The 19,421-nt window shown below is 40.9% G+C and overlaps 1 protein-coding gene across 2 annotated transcripts in view; it reads left to right on the forward strand.

Annotated features, from left to right (window-relative positions):
• piezo2a (piezo-type mechanosensitive ion channel component 2a) overlaps positions 1-19,421 on the forward strand; it is a 187,752-nt gene that overhangs the window by 96,786 nt on the left and 71,545 nt on the right. For both annotated transcript variants that reach the window (XM_089125806.1, XM_089125807.1), the window contains exons 30-38: positions 54-175; positions 1,062-1,133; positions 1,792-1,895; positions 4,339-4,459; positions 11,168-11,239; positions 11,340-11,506; positions 13,112-13,275; positions 14,096-14,236; positions 18,253-18,516. In XM_089125806.1, the coding sequence (XP_088981932.1) occupies positions 54-175; positions 1,062-1,133; positions 1,792-1,895; positions 4,339-4,459; positions 11,168-11,239; positions 11,340-11,506; positions 13,112-13,275; positions 14,096-14,236; positions 18,253-18,516 (1,227 nt within the window). The remainder of the gene's footprint in view (positions 1-53; positions 176-1,061; positions 1,134-1,791; positions 1,896-4,338; positions 4,460-11,167; positions 11,240-11,339; positions 11,507-13,111; positions 13,276-14,095; positions 14,237-18,252; positions 18,517-19,421) is intronic.

The raw sequence follows: 19,421 nt of genomic DNA on the forward strand, positions 1-19,421 counted from the left end.
GGCCAACTCAAGCTAAAGCCCAACCGTGCTCTCCTTCCCTCTGTTTCTGTCAGGATGGACCGCATCAAAAGCCGACAGCAGAAGTTTAAGAGAGGGAAGGAGAGGATGTTGTCTTTGGCTCAGGACAGTGGGGAAAGTCACTCAGTGGTGAAGGAGGAAGAGGATGAAGATGAAGGTATGTTGATTTGAAACATCGCAGCTGAACTCCGTCCAAAGACGCTTTGAATGCATCAAACGTGACAATAAAGACATTTATAATGTTTCACATAAATGCTGTTCTTTTGAACTTTCTATTCATCAAAAAATCCTGGAAAATAAAATCTAAACAGTTTCCAACATTGATAATAATCATAAATGTTTGTTGATCATCAGATCCTCATATTAGAGTGATTTGTGAAGGATCATGTGACACTGAAGACTGGAGTAATGATGCTGAAAATCACAGGAATAAATTAAACTTTACTGTATATTCACATAGAAAACTGATGATTTACATTAGAATAATATTTCCCGATTTTTACTGTATTTTTGATGCTGCTTTTTGAGCAGAAGACTTTCAAAAACATTGAATGGCAGTGTATGTTTTTCATTATACTATACAATTGTTTTTTTTTTTTTCCAGTAAACTATAAACAGAATTAAATTGATCAACACATGTATAATTCAGTATCCAGGTAATTATAATATTAGTAATTTAATGGCACACAAATTGGAAAGTTTCCTGAGGATAATATATATTATATTATTAAATATATTAAATATATTAAACCAAATATATTAATAACTAGAATGCATTTAATTCACATAAACCGAAAACAAAAACGTGTCTTAAATTTTGACGAAGATAAAGTCAAATGTTTGAGTGTTTCTTTGTCAAAACACACACTTTAGTCCAACATCAGTGTCTGACTGAAGATGTGTAAATTCCTCAAGTGCCTGCGCTTAACAGCGGCGTTAAATGCATTGCAATCAAATCTAAAACACATGAAACGCGCATACCTGACCTCACAGTAAATGTGTGTGTGTGTGTGTGTTGATGGAACAATGTTTTTACATCACAGGAGAGGTCGGTAAAGAGAAGAAGAAAGGCCAAAGGAAGCAGTGGTGGAGGCCATGGGTTGATCATGCATCCAGTCAGTATCTCTCGCTCTTCTCATCTTCAGAATTCAGTTTACAAGATCCCAATGTTGATTATGATATCATGTGCATGAATATTGCACTTCAGTTTGTCAGATGTGTCTCCAGAGAAAAACACACCATAGTCTCAGAGATCTCATTCGCCAACAGAAATGTCACAAAGAGATGCGTTTCACATCTGAGCATCATTTGTGTCGGTTTTTAAATTGGAAAAAAATGATTTTTTTTTTTGATAAAATCTACCATAAATATTTCTCAATTTAAATTAAAAAAAACTATTTATTCAATTTAAAAAACTTTAATATATGTGTCAAGAAAAGATTGTGTATGTGCATATTGTATTGACTTCAAAACTGTTATTTTTAACTTTAATTTTATTAATATTTAGAAGAATAATGTTAATTTTAGTTTAATTTTAAGTCATTTCGTTATATTTTTTATATTATTATTAATATTGAGAAAATGTGCCTTGATGAGACAGACAGTTTTAGCTTTTATTTATTTCCAGTTACAATTACAACTTATTTCAGGTGATTCCCAACTAAGGCAATATTTGTAATTGTCATTTAGTTCAAGTTTTTCAACTAATATTTGTATTTTATTTTAATAAACAGGTGTTTTTAACAGCTCTAGTGTGATTGTTGGCTCTTTTAGTGGTTCGAAGTGGCAATTATTACTTATTTGAGACTGATAGCGAGGAAGAGGAGGAAGAGGACGATAAAAAGGATGAAGATCCACCCAAAAGATCCGCGTTCCAGGTAAATATCCCAGAAACCCCTGTGCTAAAATGCATGTGCACCATTATTAACATTAACGTCTTGTGCTTCATGTTTGAAAATGTTTTCCTCATTGTGTTCTTGTTTTGTTCCCTCAACACTTAACAATGTTTGGTTATTTCTCAGCCCGCTAACGGCTAATAACAGCGCTAGCGCAGAGCCTCGCGCCACACTAACTCATCCCTGCTCTGTCGTCTCTTGTAGAGAGCTATCCGAAAGTTTGCGTCTGCTTTGCTGGCTTTACCAAAGTCTGTCATTAAACTGCCCAAAACTGTTCTGCAGTGTGTAATCAGGGCAGCCAAGGTACTTCACAACGCCGGACTCATCTCCTCTCCTCTGAATGCTGTAGTGTGTGTCAGATGGCCATTGCACTTTCCTGCTTCCCAGTTGCACAATATACATGCATTTATGGATCCGGATCGAGCCGAGCTCGGGTTACTGCAGTTGCACGTCAGTCTTCTGGCGTCGTGTGAACGGTGCAGCGCATGCCAAGGAAATGCAGTGTATTATGCAGTAGATTCCAGTAGCATGCAGGGCTGGGTGATAGATTACATATTCATAATATGTTTATTGAGATAATGTTGCTGGCAATACAAAATTAGTTTCCAACAGACTGTTATGATTATTATCTCGCTAGTATTAAAGTGTGAAAATGGTAAGATGCTTTAATAGCTGAATTAAACGACAGTTGCAAAAAAAAAAAAATGTGTTAGAATTAGTAAGTTTGATTCATTTAGCAAACTTTTTACATTTTAAAGTTCAGTACATGTTAATAACTTTATTCAAAACTCTGATTCAACAGTTCTTATGTGTTATATAAATGAACACGATTAAATTTCATAGATAGATAGATAGATAGATAGATAGATAGATAGATAGATAGATAGATAGATAGATAGATAGATAGATAGATAGATAGGCAGACAGACAGACAGACAGAAAGACAGACAGACGGAAAGACAGACAGACGGAAAGACAGACAGACAGACATACAGACAGACAGAAAGACAAACAGAAAGACAGACAGACAGACAGACAGACCGACAGACAGATAGATAGACAGACAGACAGACGGAAAGACAGACAGACAGACAGATAGATAGATAGATAGATAGATAGATAGATAGATAGATAGATAGATAGATAGATAGATAGATAGATAGATAGACAGACAGATAGATAGATAGATAGACAGACAGACAGACAGACAGACAGACAGACAGAAAGACAAACAGAAAGACAGACAGACAGACCGACCGACAGATAGATAGACAGACAGACAGACAGATAGATAGATGGACAGACGGAAAGACGGACAGAAAGACAGACAGATAGATAGACAGACAGACAGACCGACAGATAGATAGACAGACAGACAGACAGACAGACAGATAGACAGACAGACAGATAGACAGACAGACAGACAGACAGACAGACAGACAGACAGACAGACAGACAGACAGACAGACAGACAGACAGACAGATAGACCGACAGACAGATAGATAGATAGACAGACAGACAGACAGATAGATGGACAGACGGAAAGACGGACAGAAAGACAGACAGATAGATAGACAGACAGACAGACAGATAGATAGACAGACAGAAAGACAGACAGATAGACAGACAGACAGAAAGACAGACAAACGGAAAGACAGACAGACAGACAGATAGATAGATAGATAGATAGACAGAAAGACAGACAGACGGAAAGACAGACAGACAGATAGATAGATAGATAGATAGATAGATAGATAGATAGATAGATAGATAGATAGATAGATAGATAGATAGATAGATAGATAGATAGATAGATAGATAGATAGATAGATAGATAGATAGATAGATAGACAAACAAACAGACAGATAGATAGATCGATAGATAGACAGACAGACAGACAGATAGACAGACAGACAGACAGACAGACAGACAGATAGATAGACAATCATAAAGATATAATATTATCCACAGACTGATATCCAACAGATGTGTCTCCATCATGTACTGAGCGTGATCATCCAGCCCTGGCGCATGTGTGAGTGGAGGGTTTCCTGCGAGGTGTTTCTGGGTTTGGCTGTGTTTTTCTCCTCTGTGAACAGTGCGTTCGTTCGGTCTCTTAGACATCAGAATCCTGTTCTCTGGAGCAAAACATCCCCTAACGCTGGTGTCCCGTGTGTGTGTGTGTGTGTTGTGTTGCTGTCTCTGATTGACAGGGATATGTGTGTGTTCCTCAGCTCAGGCCTGTCCTGGAGCCTTCATAACCCTGCATGTGCTTCTCCGTGGAGAAACAGCTCAATTGGGCTCAAACACTGATTCGAAACACAACTCCAGCTAAAATCAAAACAAATTAGACGCAGCCTTTCTCACTGCTTAGATTCCCTCGTCTTCCAGACCTTCGCCTGACGTGATCCTTTGCTTCTCAGTTTGTGTATCACGCCTGGGTTACGGACTCGAAGACCGCCATGAAGGAGCGGAGTAAGGAGAGGAGACGCTTCTGGCACAGATACACGGAGAGACTCTCGCCCTCGCTCGAGCCGGAGGAAGGTACGCTCTTCATCATCTGAACCACCACACTCTTCCTCAGATACATCACTAATGCACATCCATTATTTACTGAACATGGGGATATTAATGATATAATTGAGAAGGAACGACATTGATTAGGTAATATATTCTTACAAAAATATATTTTAATTTGCACTATATTAACCCTATTTTATTGCTTATCACTGTAAAAAAAAATGGTGGTAACAATATTAAACATAATATTTTTGAGTTGTTATGGCTTGATTTCTTTCATGGACTCTACCTGAGTAAATCATGTAAACCCTCATTTTGTCACAGTCTTCGTCTTCACCTGTTTGTCTCGTCATCTGCACCACGCTTCCCCGGATCCTTTTGTTTCCTCTCCTGATCTCACTCCCTCATCAGCCACCTGTTCCTCGTCTGTTCGTCATCATTTTCACCTGTTTGCACTCCATTTAGTTTGATTCCTCTGTCTATTTAGTTCGACCTTATTCAGTCTGTCTTTGTCAGTCGATGTTTATGTTACCCGATGTGTGCTCCTGTTTACCTGCCTTCCTGCCTGTATGTTTAAAATAAACCCGTGTTTGATGTTAATCTGGATTCCTCCCGCTCCTTCAACCTGCACTCCGGCACCCCTGCAACACACCCCGTGACAGATCGACTGACCCAGATTTAACTGAGAGTGATGGACCTTCCAGCGGTGAGCCTCCTCTGTTTGGACCAGGAAGACCGCTCCCTGGAGTCCCATACCAGGGACTTTCTGGAGTTGGCGTTCCACACCCACTACCCGGACCGCTCGCTGTGTGTTTTCTACATCGCCAGCCTCAGCGAGCGGACCCGGGCACGCCTCCCAGGGAGCGGTCCAGCCGATGACTTCCTTGCCTGTGTGGAGTGGGTGCTGGTGTGCTGTGAATCCCCATTCTTCGTGGAAAAAGTCACCAGCACCACTCCAACCCCTGAACCCTCATCTTCTCTGGTCACCGTCAGCCCAGCCGAGTCCGCGCTCACCGTCAGCCCTGCCGAGCCCGCGCTCACCGTCAGCCCTGCCGAGCCTGCGCGCACCGTCAGCCCTGCCGAGCCTGCGCGCACCGTCAGCCCTCCCGAGCCGAACCTCCCTTCACTGCTGGTTCCGTCCAGCTCTCCAGAGACTAAAGGCTCTTCACCGCTGGTTCCGTCCAGCTCTCCGGAGACTAAAGGCTCTTCACCGCTGGTTCCGTCCAGCTCTCCAGAGTCTGAATGCTCTTCACCGCTGGTTCCGTCCAGCTCTCCAGAGACTGAATGCTCTTCCCCGCTGGTTCCGTCCAGCTCTCCAGAGATTGAATGCTCTTCCCCGCTGGTTCCGTCCAGCTCTCCAGAGACAGAATGCTCTTCACCGCTGGTTCCGTCCAGCTCTCCAGAGATTGAATGCTCTTCACCGCTGGTTCCGTCCAGCTCTCCAGAGATTGAATGCTCTTCACCGCTGGTTCCGTCCAGCTCTCCAGAGATTGAATGCTCTTCACCGCTGGTTCCGTCCAGCTCTCCAGAGACTGAATGCTCTTCACCGCTGGTTCCGTCCAGCTCTCCAGAGATTGAATGCTCTTCACCGCTGGTTCCATCCAGCTCTCCAGAGACTGAATGCTCTTCACTGCTGGTTCCGTCCAGCTCTCCAGAGACTGAATGCTCTTCACCGCTGGTCCCGTCCAGCTCTCCAGAGACTGTATGCTCTTCGCTGCTGGTTCCGTCCAGCCCTCCAGAGACTGTATGCTTTTCACTGCTGGTTCCGTCCAGCTCTCCAGAGACTGTATGCTCTTCACTGCTGGTTCCGTCCAGCTCTCCAGAGACTGTATGCTCTTCACTGCTGGTTCCGTCCAGCTCTCCAGAGACTGTATGCTCTTCACTGCTGGTTCCGTCCAGCTCTCCAGAGACTGTATGCTCTTCACTGCTGGTTCCGTCCAGCTCTCCAGAGACTGAATGCTCTTCACTGCTGGTTCCGTCCAGCTCTCCAGAGACTGTATGCTCTTCACTGCTGGTTCCCTCCAGCTCTCCAGAGACTGTATGCTCTTCGCTGCTGGTTCCGTCCAGCCCTCCAGAGACTGTATGCTCTTCACTGCTGGTTCCGTCCAGCTCTCCAGAGACTGTATGCTCTTCACTGCTGGTTCCATCCAGCTCTCCAGAGACTGAATGCTCTTCACTGCTGGTTCCGTCCAGCTTTCCAGAGACTGTTTGCTCTTCACTGCTGGTTCCGTCCAGCCCTCCAGAGTCTGTGTGCTCTTCACTGCTGGTTCCGTCCAGCCCTCCAGAGACCGTCCAGACCGTCCAGCCAGAGACCGTCCAGCCCGTCCAGCCAGAGACCGTCCAGGCCGTCCAGCCAGAGACCGGCCAGACCGTCCAGCCAGAGACCGGCCAGACCGTCCAGCCAGAGACCGTCCAGACCGTCCGGCCCGAGACCGTCCAGACGCTCCAGCCCGAGACCGTCCAGACCGTCCAGCCCGAGACCATCCACTCCCCATCTGCCCTTCACCCGGGGACTCAACCCAAATATTTTTTGGGGGGGGGCCCAGTGTCCCAGCCACGGCCGCCTGAAAGGCTCGCACCGCCGTGGCCGCCCGAAGGGCTCTCACCGCCGTGGCCTCCCGAAGGGCTCTCACCGCCACGGCCGCCTGAAGGGCTCTCACCGCCGTGGCCGCCCGAAGGGCTCTCACCGCCGTGGCCTCCCGAAGGGCTCTCACCGCCACGGCCGCCTGAAGGGCTCTCACCGCCGTGGCCGCCCGAAGGGCTCTCAGCGCCGTGGCCTCCCGAAGGGCTCTCACCGCCACGGCCGCCTGAAAGGCTCTCACCGCCGTGGCCTCCCGAAGGGCTCTCACCGCCACGGCCGCCTGAAGGGCGCCTGAAGGGCTCTCACCGCCGTGGCCACCCGAAGGGTCCTCGCATCCTGCTCCGCCCGGGCCACGCCCTCATCCTGCTCCGCCCTGGCCACGCCCTGATCCTGCTCCGCCCTGGCCACGCCCTCATCCTGCTCCCCCCTGGCCACGCCCTCATCCTGCTCCATCCTGGCCACGCCCTCATCCTGCTCCGCCCTGGCCACGCCCTCATCCTGCTCCGCCCTGGCCACGCCCTCATCCTGCTCCGCCCTGGGGGGGCTGCCTGCGCCTGACCACGTCCCCCACGGCCTCCAGGGCGCCCACCCCCCCTCCCCGCTGATGTTACGGCGTGAGGTCACGCCTACCGGGAGGGGGGAGTGATGTCACAGTCTTCGTCTTCACCTGTTTGTCTCGTCATCTGCACCACGCTTCCCCGGATCCTTTTGTTTCCTCTCCTGATCTCACTCCCTCATCAGCCACCTGTTCCTCGTCTGTTCGTCATCATTTTCACCTGTTTGCACTCCATTTAGTTTGATTCCTCTGTCTATTTAGTTCGACCTTATTCAGTCTGTCTTTGTCAGTCGATGTTTATGTTACCCGATGTGTGCTCCTGTTTACCTGCCTTCCTGCCTGTATGTTTAAAATAAACCCGTGTTTGATGTTAATCTGGATTCCTCCCGCTCCTTCAACCTGCACTCCGGCACCCCTGCAACACACCCCGTGACACATTTATTTAGTCATGACATAATGAATTTAATATTTTTAGTGAAATATGTTTTTTTTTTATTTTAAGTATTTTACTCTCAAAATTGTGCTAATTCAAGTGAATAGAAATGATCAGTTTATATTTGACTTTGAGTTATATTGTATTATTAATAGGCTGTACGCTGAAACAAACATGTTACTGCACTATCATTAGCAGAATTATTGCTTAATGCTATATTAATACATGCAGTTATTCATAACATAACATCAAAACTTAACATTAAGCATTAACAGATGTTTCCCTTTACTCAAAAACACATTAAATAATACTTAATTTCAATATTTAGAAAATGTCCAGTCATGTGCAAAGCATGCTGGGATTAACAATGGTGTCTCTAAATAAAAGCGCATAATTGAGCTTATTCTCTTAATTTTTCCTTAATTTTCTCAGCTTTATTAGTTTTTATTTAAGTTTCCATAAAAGAATTCTTGGTTTTATTAGTGAAATATTCTCAATATTTTAAATAAAACACTGAACCACAATTTTATTAATAAAATATACACAATGTTTTTAATTATAACCTTTTTTAATGAAAATTACAATACTCATGATGATAAATTTTGTACAGTGTGTCTGTGACTGTTATTGACTGCAGTCTGTTGTTAACTCTGACTTCCAAAGTACAAACAGGCGAAACTCGAAAAATCAGAAAATCATGCAAAAGTTCATTTATTTCAGTAATTCAACTTAAAAGGTGAAACTAATATATCATATAGACTCATTACATGCAAAGTGAGATATTTCAAGCCTTTATTTGTTATAATTGTGATGATCATGGCTTACAGATATGAAAACCTTCTCACAATATTCTAATTTTGAATTTGGGGTTTTCATATCTGTAAGCCATAATCATCACAATTATACAAATATAGTCATGATCCGCTGGGTTATTTGGGACCATCTTTGGGACTGTTTATATCAATGCTAGGACTGGTCTGGACCGCTCTATAGCGCTCTGTTTCCCAGAATGCCACGCTCGGGTCCTTCATAGACTCTGTGTGAGCCTGATTAAAGCCTGTGCCGTGTGTGGACGTCTCGCTCTGCCAGATCCCTCCTGCTGGGCGGCTTCAGGCCCGGCATTCCTGGGACTGTGTTGCATTCGCTCCGCTCGATTCATCCCATATGAGCCTGGACGGGGTTTCAGCCGATCCAGACCCAGCGCTCGGGCCGCCAGATAGAGGCCATAAAACATCCAGTTCATAGAGTCAAGGCAAGACTCTCCATGTAGATAATAGTTCCACACTTCCCCAGTTGATTGATTACATAAGTGTCACATGTTGGTCCTGTCTTGTATTGCACTTGGGTGTTGTTATGTTGTGCCATGTGTTTCTGTGATTGTTTGATCCTTCCCACTCGTTACCTGATTAGTGTTTAGTTGTTCCACCTGTTCCCCTCTTGATTTGTTCCCTTTTTAAGTCTCCTCATGTTTGCAGTCTTGGTCGGTTCGTTGTCATTGTCAGATGTTTCTCTGTTCCTGGTTGGCGTTCCCTGTATTCTTGACCCAGTGTTTGTTTCATGTTCATTTATTCTGGTTTCCCCCCTCGTGGGTTTTTGTTTTTGTACCCATTTTTCATTGTAAATAAACCTTCCTTGTTTTGCACTTGAGTTCTCCTTTTCGTAAGCGCGAACGTGACAGAAAGAACCGACCAAGACTGCAAACATGAGGAGACTTAAAAAGGGAACAAATCAAGAGGGGAACAGGTGGAACAACTAAACGCTAATCAGGTAACGAGTGGGAAGGATCAAACAATCACAGAAACACATGGCACAACATAACAACACCCAAGTGCAATACAAGACAGGACCAACATGTGACAATAAGGAATTGCATTTTGAGTTTTATGAAAATTAATTATGTTTAAATATGTAAATTAGGCATGTAATTAAATATGCCATAATTAGCATATTTTCCAGAATAGAAATATGAACATTGGATAAAATTGTGTAAAATTACAAAAACAAAAACAAATGTTTGGTGTAAATTTTGATAGATAGATAGATAGATAGATAGATAGATAGATAGATAGATAGATAGATAGATAGATACATACATAGATACATACATAGATACATACATAGATACATACATAGATACATAGATGAGTAGATTGATTGATTGATTGATTGATTGATTGATTGATTGATTGATTGATTGATTGATTGATTGACAGGTAACTAGAGAAAGAGAGAAATATAGATAGATAGATAGACAGACAGACAAGACAGACAGACAGACAGACAGATAGATAGATAGATAGATAGACAGACAGACAGACAGACAGACAGACAGACAGATAGATAGATAGATAGATAGATAGATAGATAGATAGATAGATAGATAGATAGATAGATAGATAGATAGATAGATAGATAGATAGATAGATAGATAGATATACAGATAGATAGATATACAGATAGATAGATAGATAGATAGACAGACAGACAGACAGACAGACAGACAGACAGACAGACAGACAGACAGACAGACAGACAGACAGATAGATAGATAGATAGATAGATAGATAGATAGATAGATAGATAGATAGATATACAGATAGATAGATATACAGATAGATAGATAGATAGATAGACAGACAGACAGACAGACATAGATAGATAGATAGATAGATAGATAGATAAATAGATAGATAGATAGATAGATAGATAGATAGATAGATAGATAGATAGATAGATAGATAGATAGATAGATAAATAGATAACTAACCCTCAACCAAACCCTAATCATATAGTAAGTACATGTAGTTAGTTAATATTATTCAGTACTTAAATACTGTATATAATTACACTGTAACAATGACACCTTAAAATAATAATAATACTTGTATCTAATAACATTAGACATTACTGTAAGACAACTAATGAACAGGAGAATGTGAGCTCAGTCGATCTCAGCGCCGTCAAAACAACAGTCACAACAACAAACGCGGCTTTCGTCAGTTCAGAGTTCCTCCTGGCGATGCGAACGTTCCTAAAATAATAATAATAATAATTACAAACCCTAGGCGAACCATTAGTTCTCGGGGAACCAGCCCAGTGTTTAGATGTTTGAACGATCCGGTGCGAGAGCCCGTATTGATGTGGTGTGTTCTCTGTGTGCAGTGCACGTGGCCGTCGAGGAGAACCATGAGGAAGCTGCTGCAGAGGAGGAGGAGGAGGAGGAGGAAGGTCCAGGTGTGAACACTTCAACCGCCTCCTCGTGGCGTTATTATTATCACCTTCACCAGTTACATGCGTCATATTGATCAGCCCAGCTCTGCTCTCTCCGCTCTAGACAACATCATGAAGCGAGTGTTTAACATCGTCAAGTTCTCCTGGGTGCTGTTCCTGGCCCTGCTGGACAGCTTCACGGCCTGGCTGAACTCCATCTGTCAGGAGCACATCGACATCTCCACCGTCCTGCGCATCGAGCGCTGCATGCTCACACACGAGGTCAAGAAGGTGCGCTCACACACACACACACACTCAAGTGTTTTATCTGCTCACACACGAGGTCACGAAGGTGTGGCCATACACTCTTGCTGTTGTGCATTTGTGTTTCATCTGCTCACACACACACACACACACTAATAATAATAAATATCTAAAAATAATATTTTTGTGAGTGGATGCCGCAATATTGCGATCATAAATCAGGGCTCGACATTAAGGCTTGTCCGGGACAAGTGGATTTTTTGTAGGACAAGTAGAAGAGAAAATTAGTTGTCCGACCGGACAAGTTAAATTTCAAACTAAATCAAATGCCATGTTACTTCACGTTATGTGCCACTCGTTACAGATTTAATTTTACCGATTTGAAACGAACACATTTTTCGTGCTGCCTGTGAATGTCCTGAAGGTGACTCACAGAAAGACGCACGCAAGTTCTCTTTCGCGCTTGAACGAACATCAACAACACACACAATTAAGCCAAAATGTCATTTGTCGAGTATCTTCATAACATAAGAGCAGTCTTATGATGAACATAAAGAGACTCGTGAGAGAATGAGCGCGTGTGAGATCCGCGTCTCTGTCCACAGCGGCTGTTCTTAAAGGGCCAGCTACCAATAAAGCGTTCAGTCAGTAAAGTTAATGAAAGAACAAAGGGAACAGGGAAAATTACTCACTGCTCTTGACTAAAGAAGTTAGCTTTAATAAGGAATAGTCTATATAATTTATAATTTATGCAGCGCAGACTGTTTGATAAATTTATTCCGTTTCTGTATATGTCCTACCTGTTAGACAGTTCATTTTAATCCAGACATCAATGGCTTATTGATCATTATAAGTGTTACCAATCATTTAGTTGTTATTGCTAATTTCAGAATCATCACTAATCTGTGTGTGCATTTGGTTTAGAACCAAACGAGTCGACTCATGAAACCATTTGAAGAGTTCAGATGCAAAAGCCTCTAAATGCCATTTGAAATTTTCTTCTTTAATGATGATTTTTTATCAAACTTGTATATTTAAGTTCAGTATTTTCACTTAAATAACAATTAATAGGTAATTATCATTGCCATTTAAGTGAAATTACTGAACTTAAATATACAAGTTTGCTAAAAATCATCATTAAAGAAGAAAATTTCAAATGGCATTTAGAGGCTTTTGCATCTGAACTGTTCATTTGTTTATTATATCGCAATCGCATATCACAACCGCAATATTGACCTCAATAATCACAATATGACATTTTCCCCAAATCCTGCAGCCCTAGATAAAATTATAAATCTTTACCCGGACAAGTGACTTTTGTGCATGGGCAAGTGAAACATAAATTTACTTGTCCAAAGGACAAGTGCCTCAAGCCCTGATAAATGCACAACTTGGTGATTTTCTCAATGTTTCGATTTTTTTGCACCCTCACATTGCAGATTTTCGAAATAGTTTCGGCCAAATATTGCCATACATCAATAGAAAGGTGATTTATTCAGCTTTCAGGTGATGTATGAATCTCAGTTTCTAAAAACGTGCCCCTGTGACCGGTTTGGTGGATCATTAGCCTCTGATGAATGAGCTTCATGCTAGCAGCGGACTGAAGTGTTAGCGCTGCTCTGCTCTCCGCAGGGGAACACTCCCTCGCGGGACAGCGTACACATGTACTACCAGAGACAGATGTGCGGCCCGGCGTCGGCTCAGTCCAGCCTGGACCGGACCGAGGACGTGTGTTCAGACTTCAGTCCGGTGAGGAGCGAGCGTCCACCCCAGGGTGACGGGGACAACCTGTCCAGGTACAGAGACACCTCTCAGCACACGTGTGTCGCGGACTTCCTTTAATAATTGTGATGATTATGGCTTACAGATATGAAAACCCCAAATGTGAAAAGGTTTTCATATCTGTAAGCCATAATCATCACAATTATAACAAATAATGGCTTGAAATATCTCACTTTGCAGGGAATGAGTCTATATAATATATTAGTTTCAGCTTTTAAGTTGAATTACTGAAATAAACGAACTTTCAGCTGTATATATATAATAAGGCACTCCCACATTAGCATTACCATGGTACTGATCAACTGAATTCGGTAATTATAAGGTGTCAGTAATTAAATATGTAATAACACTGTAACACTGAGTACTAGTTATAAACTACATGCACTTACTATAGGGTTAGGGTTTGGTTTAGGCATGATGTAGATATTACTACACGTACACACTGTAAACTTAATTGGGTTTCACTTCATTTTACAGTGTCCTTGATACGCACGTTACATCTAGTTACTATAGTAATTACAGTAAATTATGCATAATTACACGCAACTAACCCAATCCTAAAACTATATTAAGTAAATGTTGTTCATTATTATTCCTCAGTATTTAAATATATAATTACACTGTAACAATGACGCCTTAAACTAAAGCATAAAGTGTGTTCATAAACCTTGAACTAATACCATGGTATCATAGTAAATATAGTCCATAATACTATTGGGCTTCGCCTCACCATGGTAGGGAATAATTACCACTCTTGAAAGAGTAGCATGTTGCCAGATCTAGCAAAATCCTGTTATGTATTGTAAGTGAATCATGAGTGTGTGTTTTATGTAGTGTGTTCCCAGAATCCACTGCGCTGTACGACCAGCCTGAGGAAACCAGCGTCCTCAAAACCAGCCAGCGGACTCGAGCCAGACTCTGCCGAGTGCCCAGCGTAGACCTGCAGTCGTCGTCTGTGGACAGTGCAGCGTCCAGGTGTGTGTGTGTGTGTGTGTGTGTGTGTGTGTGATTACAGCTCTATCAGTTTCTGTCAATGCCACTCTGGATTGACATCAAACCTGTCATCAAATCTGTCCTGAATGTTAAAACACACACACACACACACACGGTTTATCTTAAAGCACATTAAAAACACCACATATGCATATAAACAACATTAAAGCTGGACTTTCACCTGGGATGTAGAAAACATTCATGCATTAATATTACTAAAAAATGTAGGGCTGGGTAATAAATATCGATTTCTCGATATTAATCGATTCTCATTTTTACGAACCGATATCGATTCTTAAATCTCAAGAATCGATTAGTCATCCTGTTTCATTTGAATGAATGGGGAGTATCACGGCTTCCAAAAAAATCGCAATAATCTTTGTCCTTTGTTACTATTGATATGAAACAAAGTCTCAAATTTCAAATTACGTCCATTTTCTTTAGAAACTCAAAAACATAAATGAGATCGCTCTGGCGCAGCTCAAGAGAAGCAGCAGCGCTGATCTCTCTTCCGGCTTAATAATACCAGTTACAGCGCCAAATAAACATGAACGAGCATCTGAAAGTGTGTTAAAGATAGAGTACAACTTATCCAAATCCGGATCATGTCACATTGATTCGCTCAATCAGCGTTTCAACCGTGGAGAGACGTCAGTTAAACAGCTTGTAATCAATATCGTCATATTTACCTCAGAAAACCCACATAAACTCGTTAGTCAGCTAGAAAAAATAACTCCAGAGAGGAGCATTTTACTAAATATATACACCATATTACATATGCATTATAATCTTAATGTTCTTCAATATTTAATGCATATTTGAATAAATCTGGCAAGTTTTTATGACAGTCACCATTTAAATGTTTATATTTCATATAATCTTCTTATAAAATTAAATAAAAGTGTAATTTAAGCGTTTGTATAGCTACAAAACAGTTAATTATTACCTTCATATTAGGCTAATGAAGCCTATAGGCTACATGAATCGAAATCGAATCGAATTGTGAAATTTGTCTCAATACCCAGCCCTAAAAAAATGTATAGTTACATGTAATTATGCATAATTGACTGTTATTACTATGAAAAGTACATGTAACATATGTAACAATGATACTGTAAAATAAAGTGTAAACTATTTTTTTTAAATCCAAGTCCAGTGTAGAAGAACACAATAAGTGCATTGAATCAAATGATTAGTAGATAGCAGTGGAAGACTCATGATTTAAAACAGGGCCACTTTCTCAAAGACCTCTGGGTAAAGTGTGACGACTCTTCCCTCTTGTGGTGGATGCATGCATCGCTTATCACTGACTTCTGTCTTTTCTTTTTATTCATTTATAAAGCACTTTTAACTCAAATCTGATAGAATGTAATACAAACACAACAATGCAAAAGAACACAAGAGAATACAGATGTTATACCTGGTTGAAAGCTATTTTCTCAGCTTCACATGAGTTTGGTAAATGTGTTTCCATCGAGTTTGTGACGTGTCGTCTTATCAGATGAATAGAAATCTTCAAATCTTTGAGCACATGTTTTTAAGATTCCATGTGATCTTGGCTTTTCCATCTAATGTAAATATTTAAAGGGATTGTTCACCCAAAAATGAAAATTAGCCCATGATTTACTCATCCTAGGTGTGCATGACTTTCTTCTTTCAGACGAATACAATCAGTTATATTAAAATAATTGTCCTGGCTCTTCCAATCTTTATAATAGGAGTGAATGGAAACCATTTTTTTGAAGTCCACAAAAGCACATCAATCCATGATAGAAGTGTTACTCTTGTGCCGTAAGTCTACTTATGTACGGCCGTCTCCCGGAAGCTAGTTATTTTAGTCCATAAGTCGATATTTTTCTTACATGAACGCATCGATTCACTTCCTTTAGTGGCCTTTATTAACCCCCGCAGAGCCGTGAGGAGCACATAGATGCACTTTAATCACAGATAGATGCACTTTTATGATGGACAGATGCACTTTTATGATGGACAGATGCACTTTTATGATGGATAGATGCACTTTTATGATGGACAGATGCACTTTTATGATGGACAGATGCACTTTTATGATGGATAGATGCACTTTTATGATGGACAGATGCACTTTTATGATGGACAGATGCACTTTTATGATGGACAGATGCGCTTTTATGATGGACAGATGCGCTTTTATGATGGACAGATGCACTTTTATGATTGACAGATGCACTTTTATGATGGACAGATGCACTTTTATGATGGATAGATGCACTTTTATGATGGACAGATGCACTTGTATGATGGATAGATGCACTTTTATGATGGACAGATGCACTTTTATGATGGATAGATGCACTTTTATGATGGACAGATGCACTTTTATGATGGACAGATGCACTTTTATGATGGATAGATGCACTTTTATGATGGACAGATGCACTTTTATGATGGACAGATGCACTTTTATGATGGACAGATGCGCTTTTATGATGGACAGATGCGCTTTTATGATGGACAGATGCACTTTTATGATTGACAGATGCACTTTTATGATGGACAGATGCACTTTTATGATGGATAGATGCACTTTTATGATGGACAGATGCACTTGTATGATGGACAGATGCACTTTTATGATGGATAAATGCACTTTTATGATGGATAGATGCACTTTTATGATGGATAGATGCACTTTTATGATGGATAGATGCACTTTTATGATGATAGATGCACTTTTATGATGGACAGATGCACTTTTATGATGGATAGATGCACTTTTATGATAGACAGATGCACTTTTATGATGGATAGATGCACTTTTATGATGGACAGATGCACTTGTATGATGATAGATGCACTTTTATGATGGATAGATGCACTTTTATGATGGACAGATGCACTTTTATGATGGATAGATGCACTTGTATGATGGACAGATGCACTTGTATGATGGACAGATGGACTTTTATGATGGACAGATGCACTTTTATGATGGATAGATGCACTTTTATGATGGATAGATGCACTTTTATGATGATAGATGCACTTTTATGATGGATAGATGCACTTTTATGATGATAGATGCACTTTTATGATGGACAGATGCACTTTTATGATGGATAGATGCACTTTTATGATGGACAGATGCACTTTTATGATGGATAGATGCACTTTTATGATGGACAGATGCACTTGTATGATGATAGATGCACTTTTATGATGGATAGATGCACTTTTATGATGGACAGATGCACTTTTATGATGGACAGATGCACTTTTATGATGGATAGATGCACTTGTATGATGGACAGATGCACTTGTATGATGGACAGATGGACTTTTATGATGGACAGATGCACTTTTATGATGGATAGATGCACTTTTATGATGGATAGATGCACTTTTATGATGATAGATGCACTTTTATGATGGATAGATGCACTTTTATGATGGATAGTTGCACTTTTATGATGGACAGATGCACTATTATGATGGATAGTTGCACTTTTATGATTGACAGATGCACTATTATGATGGATAGATGCACTTTTATGATGGATAGATGCACTTTTATGATGGACAGATGCACTTTTATGATGGATAGATGCACTTTTATGATGGACAGATGCACTTTTATGATGGATAGATGCACTTTTATGATGGACAGATGCACTTTTATGATGGACAGATGCACTTTTATGATGGACAGATGCACTTTTATGATGATAGATGCACTTTTATCATGGATTGATGCGCTTTGGACTTTCAAAAACATATACCCATTCACTCCCATTATAAAGCTTGGAAGAGCCAGGACATTTTTTAATATAACTCTGATTGTATTCGTCTGAAAGAAGAGTGTCAAGTCACACCTCGGGTGACTTGTGGATGAGTAAATCATGGGTGAATTTTCATTTTTGTGTAAACTATCCCTTTAAATCTTGGTAGAGATGAAGCATTTTAGCCGGAGTTGGTGGGTCACCCTTAAGACTGACGTGTGTCTCTCTGGTCTGTGTTAGTGAGCTCTCGCACCGCACAGATCTGTACTCGCGCCAGGGCACCAGTGACACCGTCGAGGAGCCCGTGAGCGAACGAGACACACACACACACTGGGCCAGTTCTCCGGACTGGGACCGAGCCGATATCCCTCCCTCGTACAGTAAAGCCACGGGCCTGGATGCGGACGCTGACGGCAGGAGGATTCGCATCCGGACACCCGATGAGAGTCAATCTATGCTGTCCATGAGCCATCAGCTGACGGCCAATGAGCTTCTGAGGAGCAGGTGAGCCGTGTCATGTGACCTGGGACTTTGCCATTATGTTAAGATCTACTATGACCCACTAGCAGGCTAGTCTTACCTTTCGGTATCAAATTAGGCCAATGTACGTTTTTATTGTAACTGACTTAAAGTTATGAACAGTCTTAAAGAAAAAAATGTCAATATAGTAAAGTGTAATTTATTCCTGTGATTACTGTGTTCATTACTCCAGTCTTCAGAAATCACTCTGATCTGATGATCAAGAAACATTTATGATTATTATCAGTGTTGGAAACATATTTTTGTGGAAACCGTCATTTATTCTTTAATTAATTGAAAGTAAAAAAGAACAGCATTTATTTGAAATACAATCTTTTGTAACAATATAAATGTCTTTACTGTCACTTTTGATTTATTTAATGTGTCCTTGATGAATAAAAGTATCAATTTATTTAGATTAAAATAAAACTCTCCCCGAACTTTTGAACAGTAGTGTGTGTAAAAATAACACCAGATGCATGTTTCAACTCATTACGCATTAATATTGCTAACAACACTTACAATTTAAGCAAATCGTTTCTGAAATGCTTGTTTACAAAAGGTTGGGTTATGTTCTTTAAACAAGGCTATTTATGTCAAGTGTGCCGAGTTAAAAAAAACCCCATATGATTATATTTTTTTCTTTTTTTGATTGCTAATTTTTAAATGACAGTACATTCATTTTGTTTCCTTTTGTTTATTTAAAATAAGGCTGAAAAGCCAATAATTATTATGTAAGCCATTTAAATACAGACAATTCTTGTTCCATATTTAAAAAACAAACACTTATTGTTTTAATGAACAGCTGGTTTCCACACATACAGTGTTACGACAAATAAATGTGATATATTTTTTTGGCAATAACAGTGGAACTGTTTAAAAGCCTTTTA

Source organism: Pimephales promelas, chromosome 22 (assembly GCF_988280905.1).
Source record: "Pimephales promelas chromosome 22, fPimPro1.hap1.1, whole genome shotgun sequence".
Taxonomy (NCBI): Eukaryota; Metazoa; Chordata; class Actinopteri; order Cypriniformes; family Leuciscidae; genus Pimephales; species Pimephales promelas.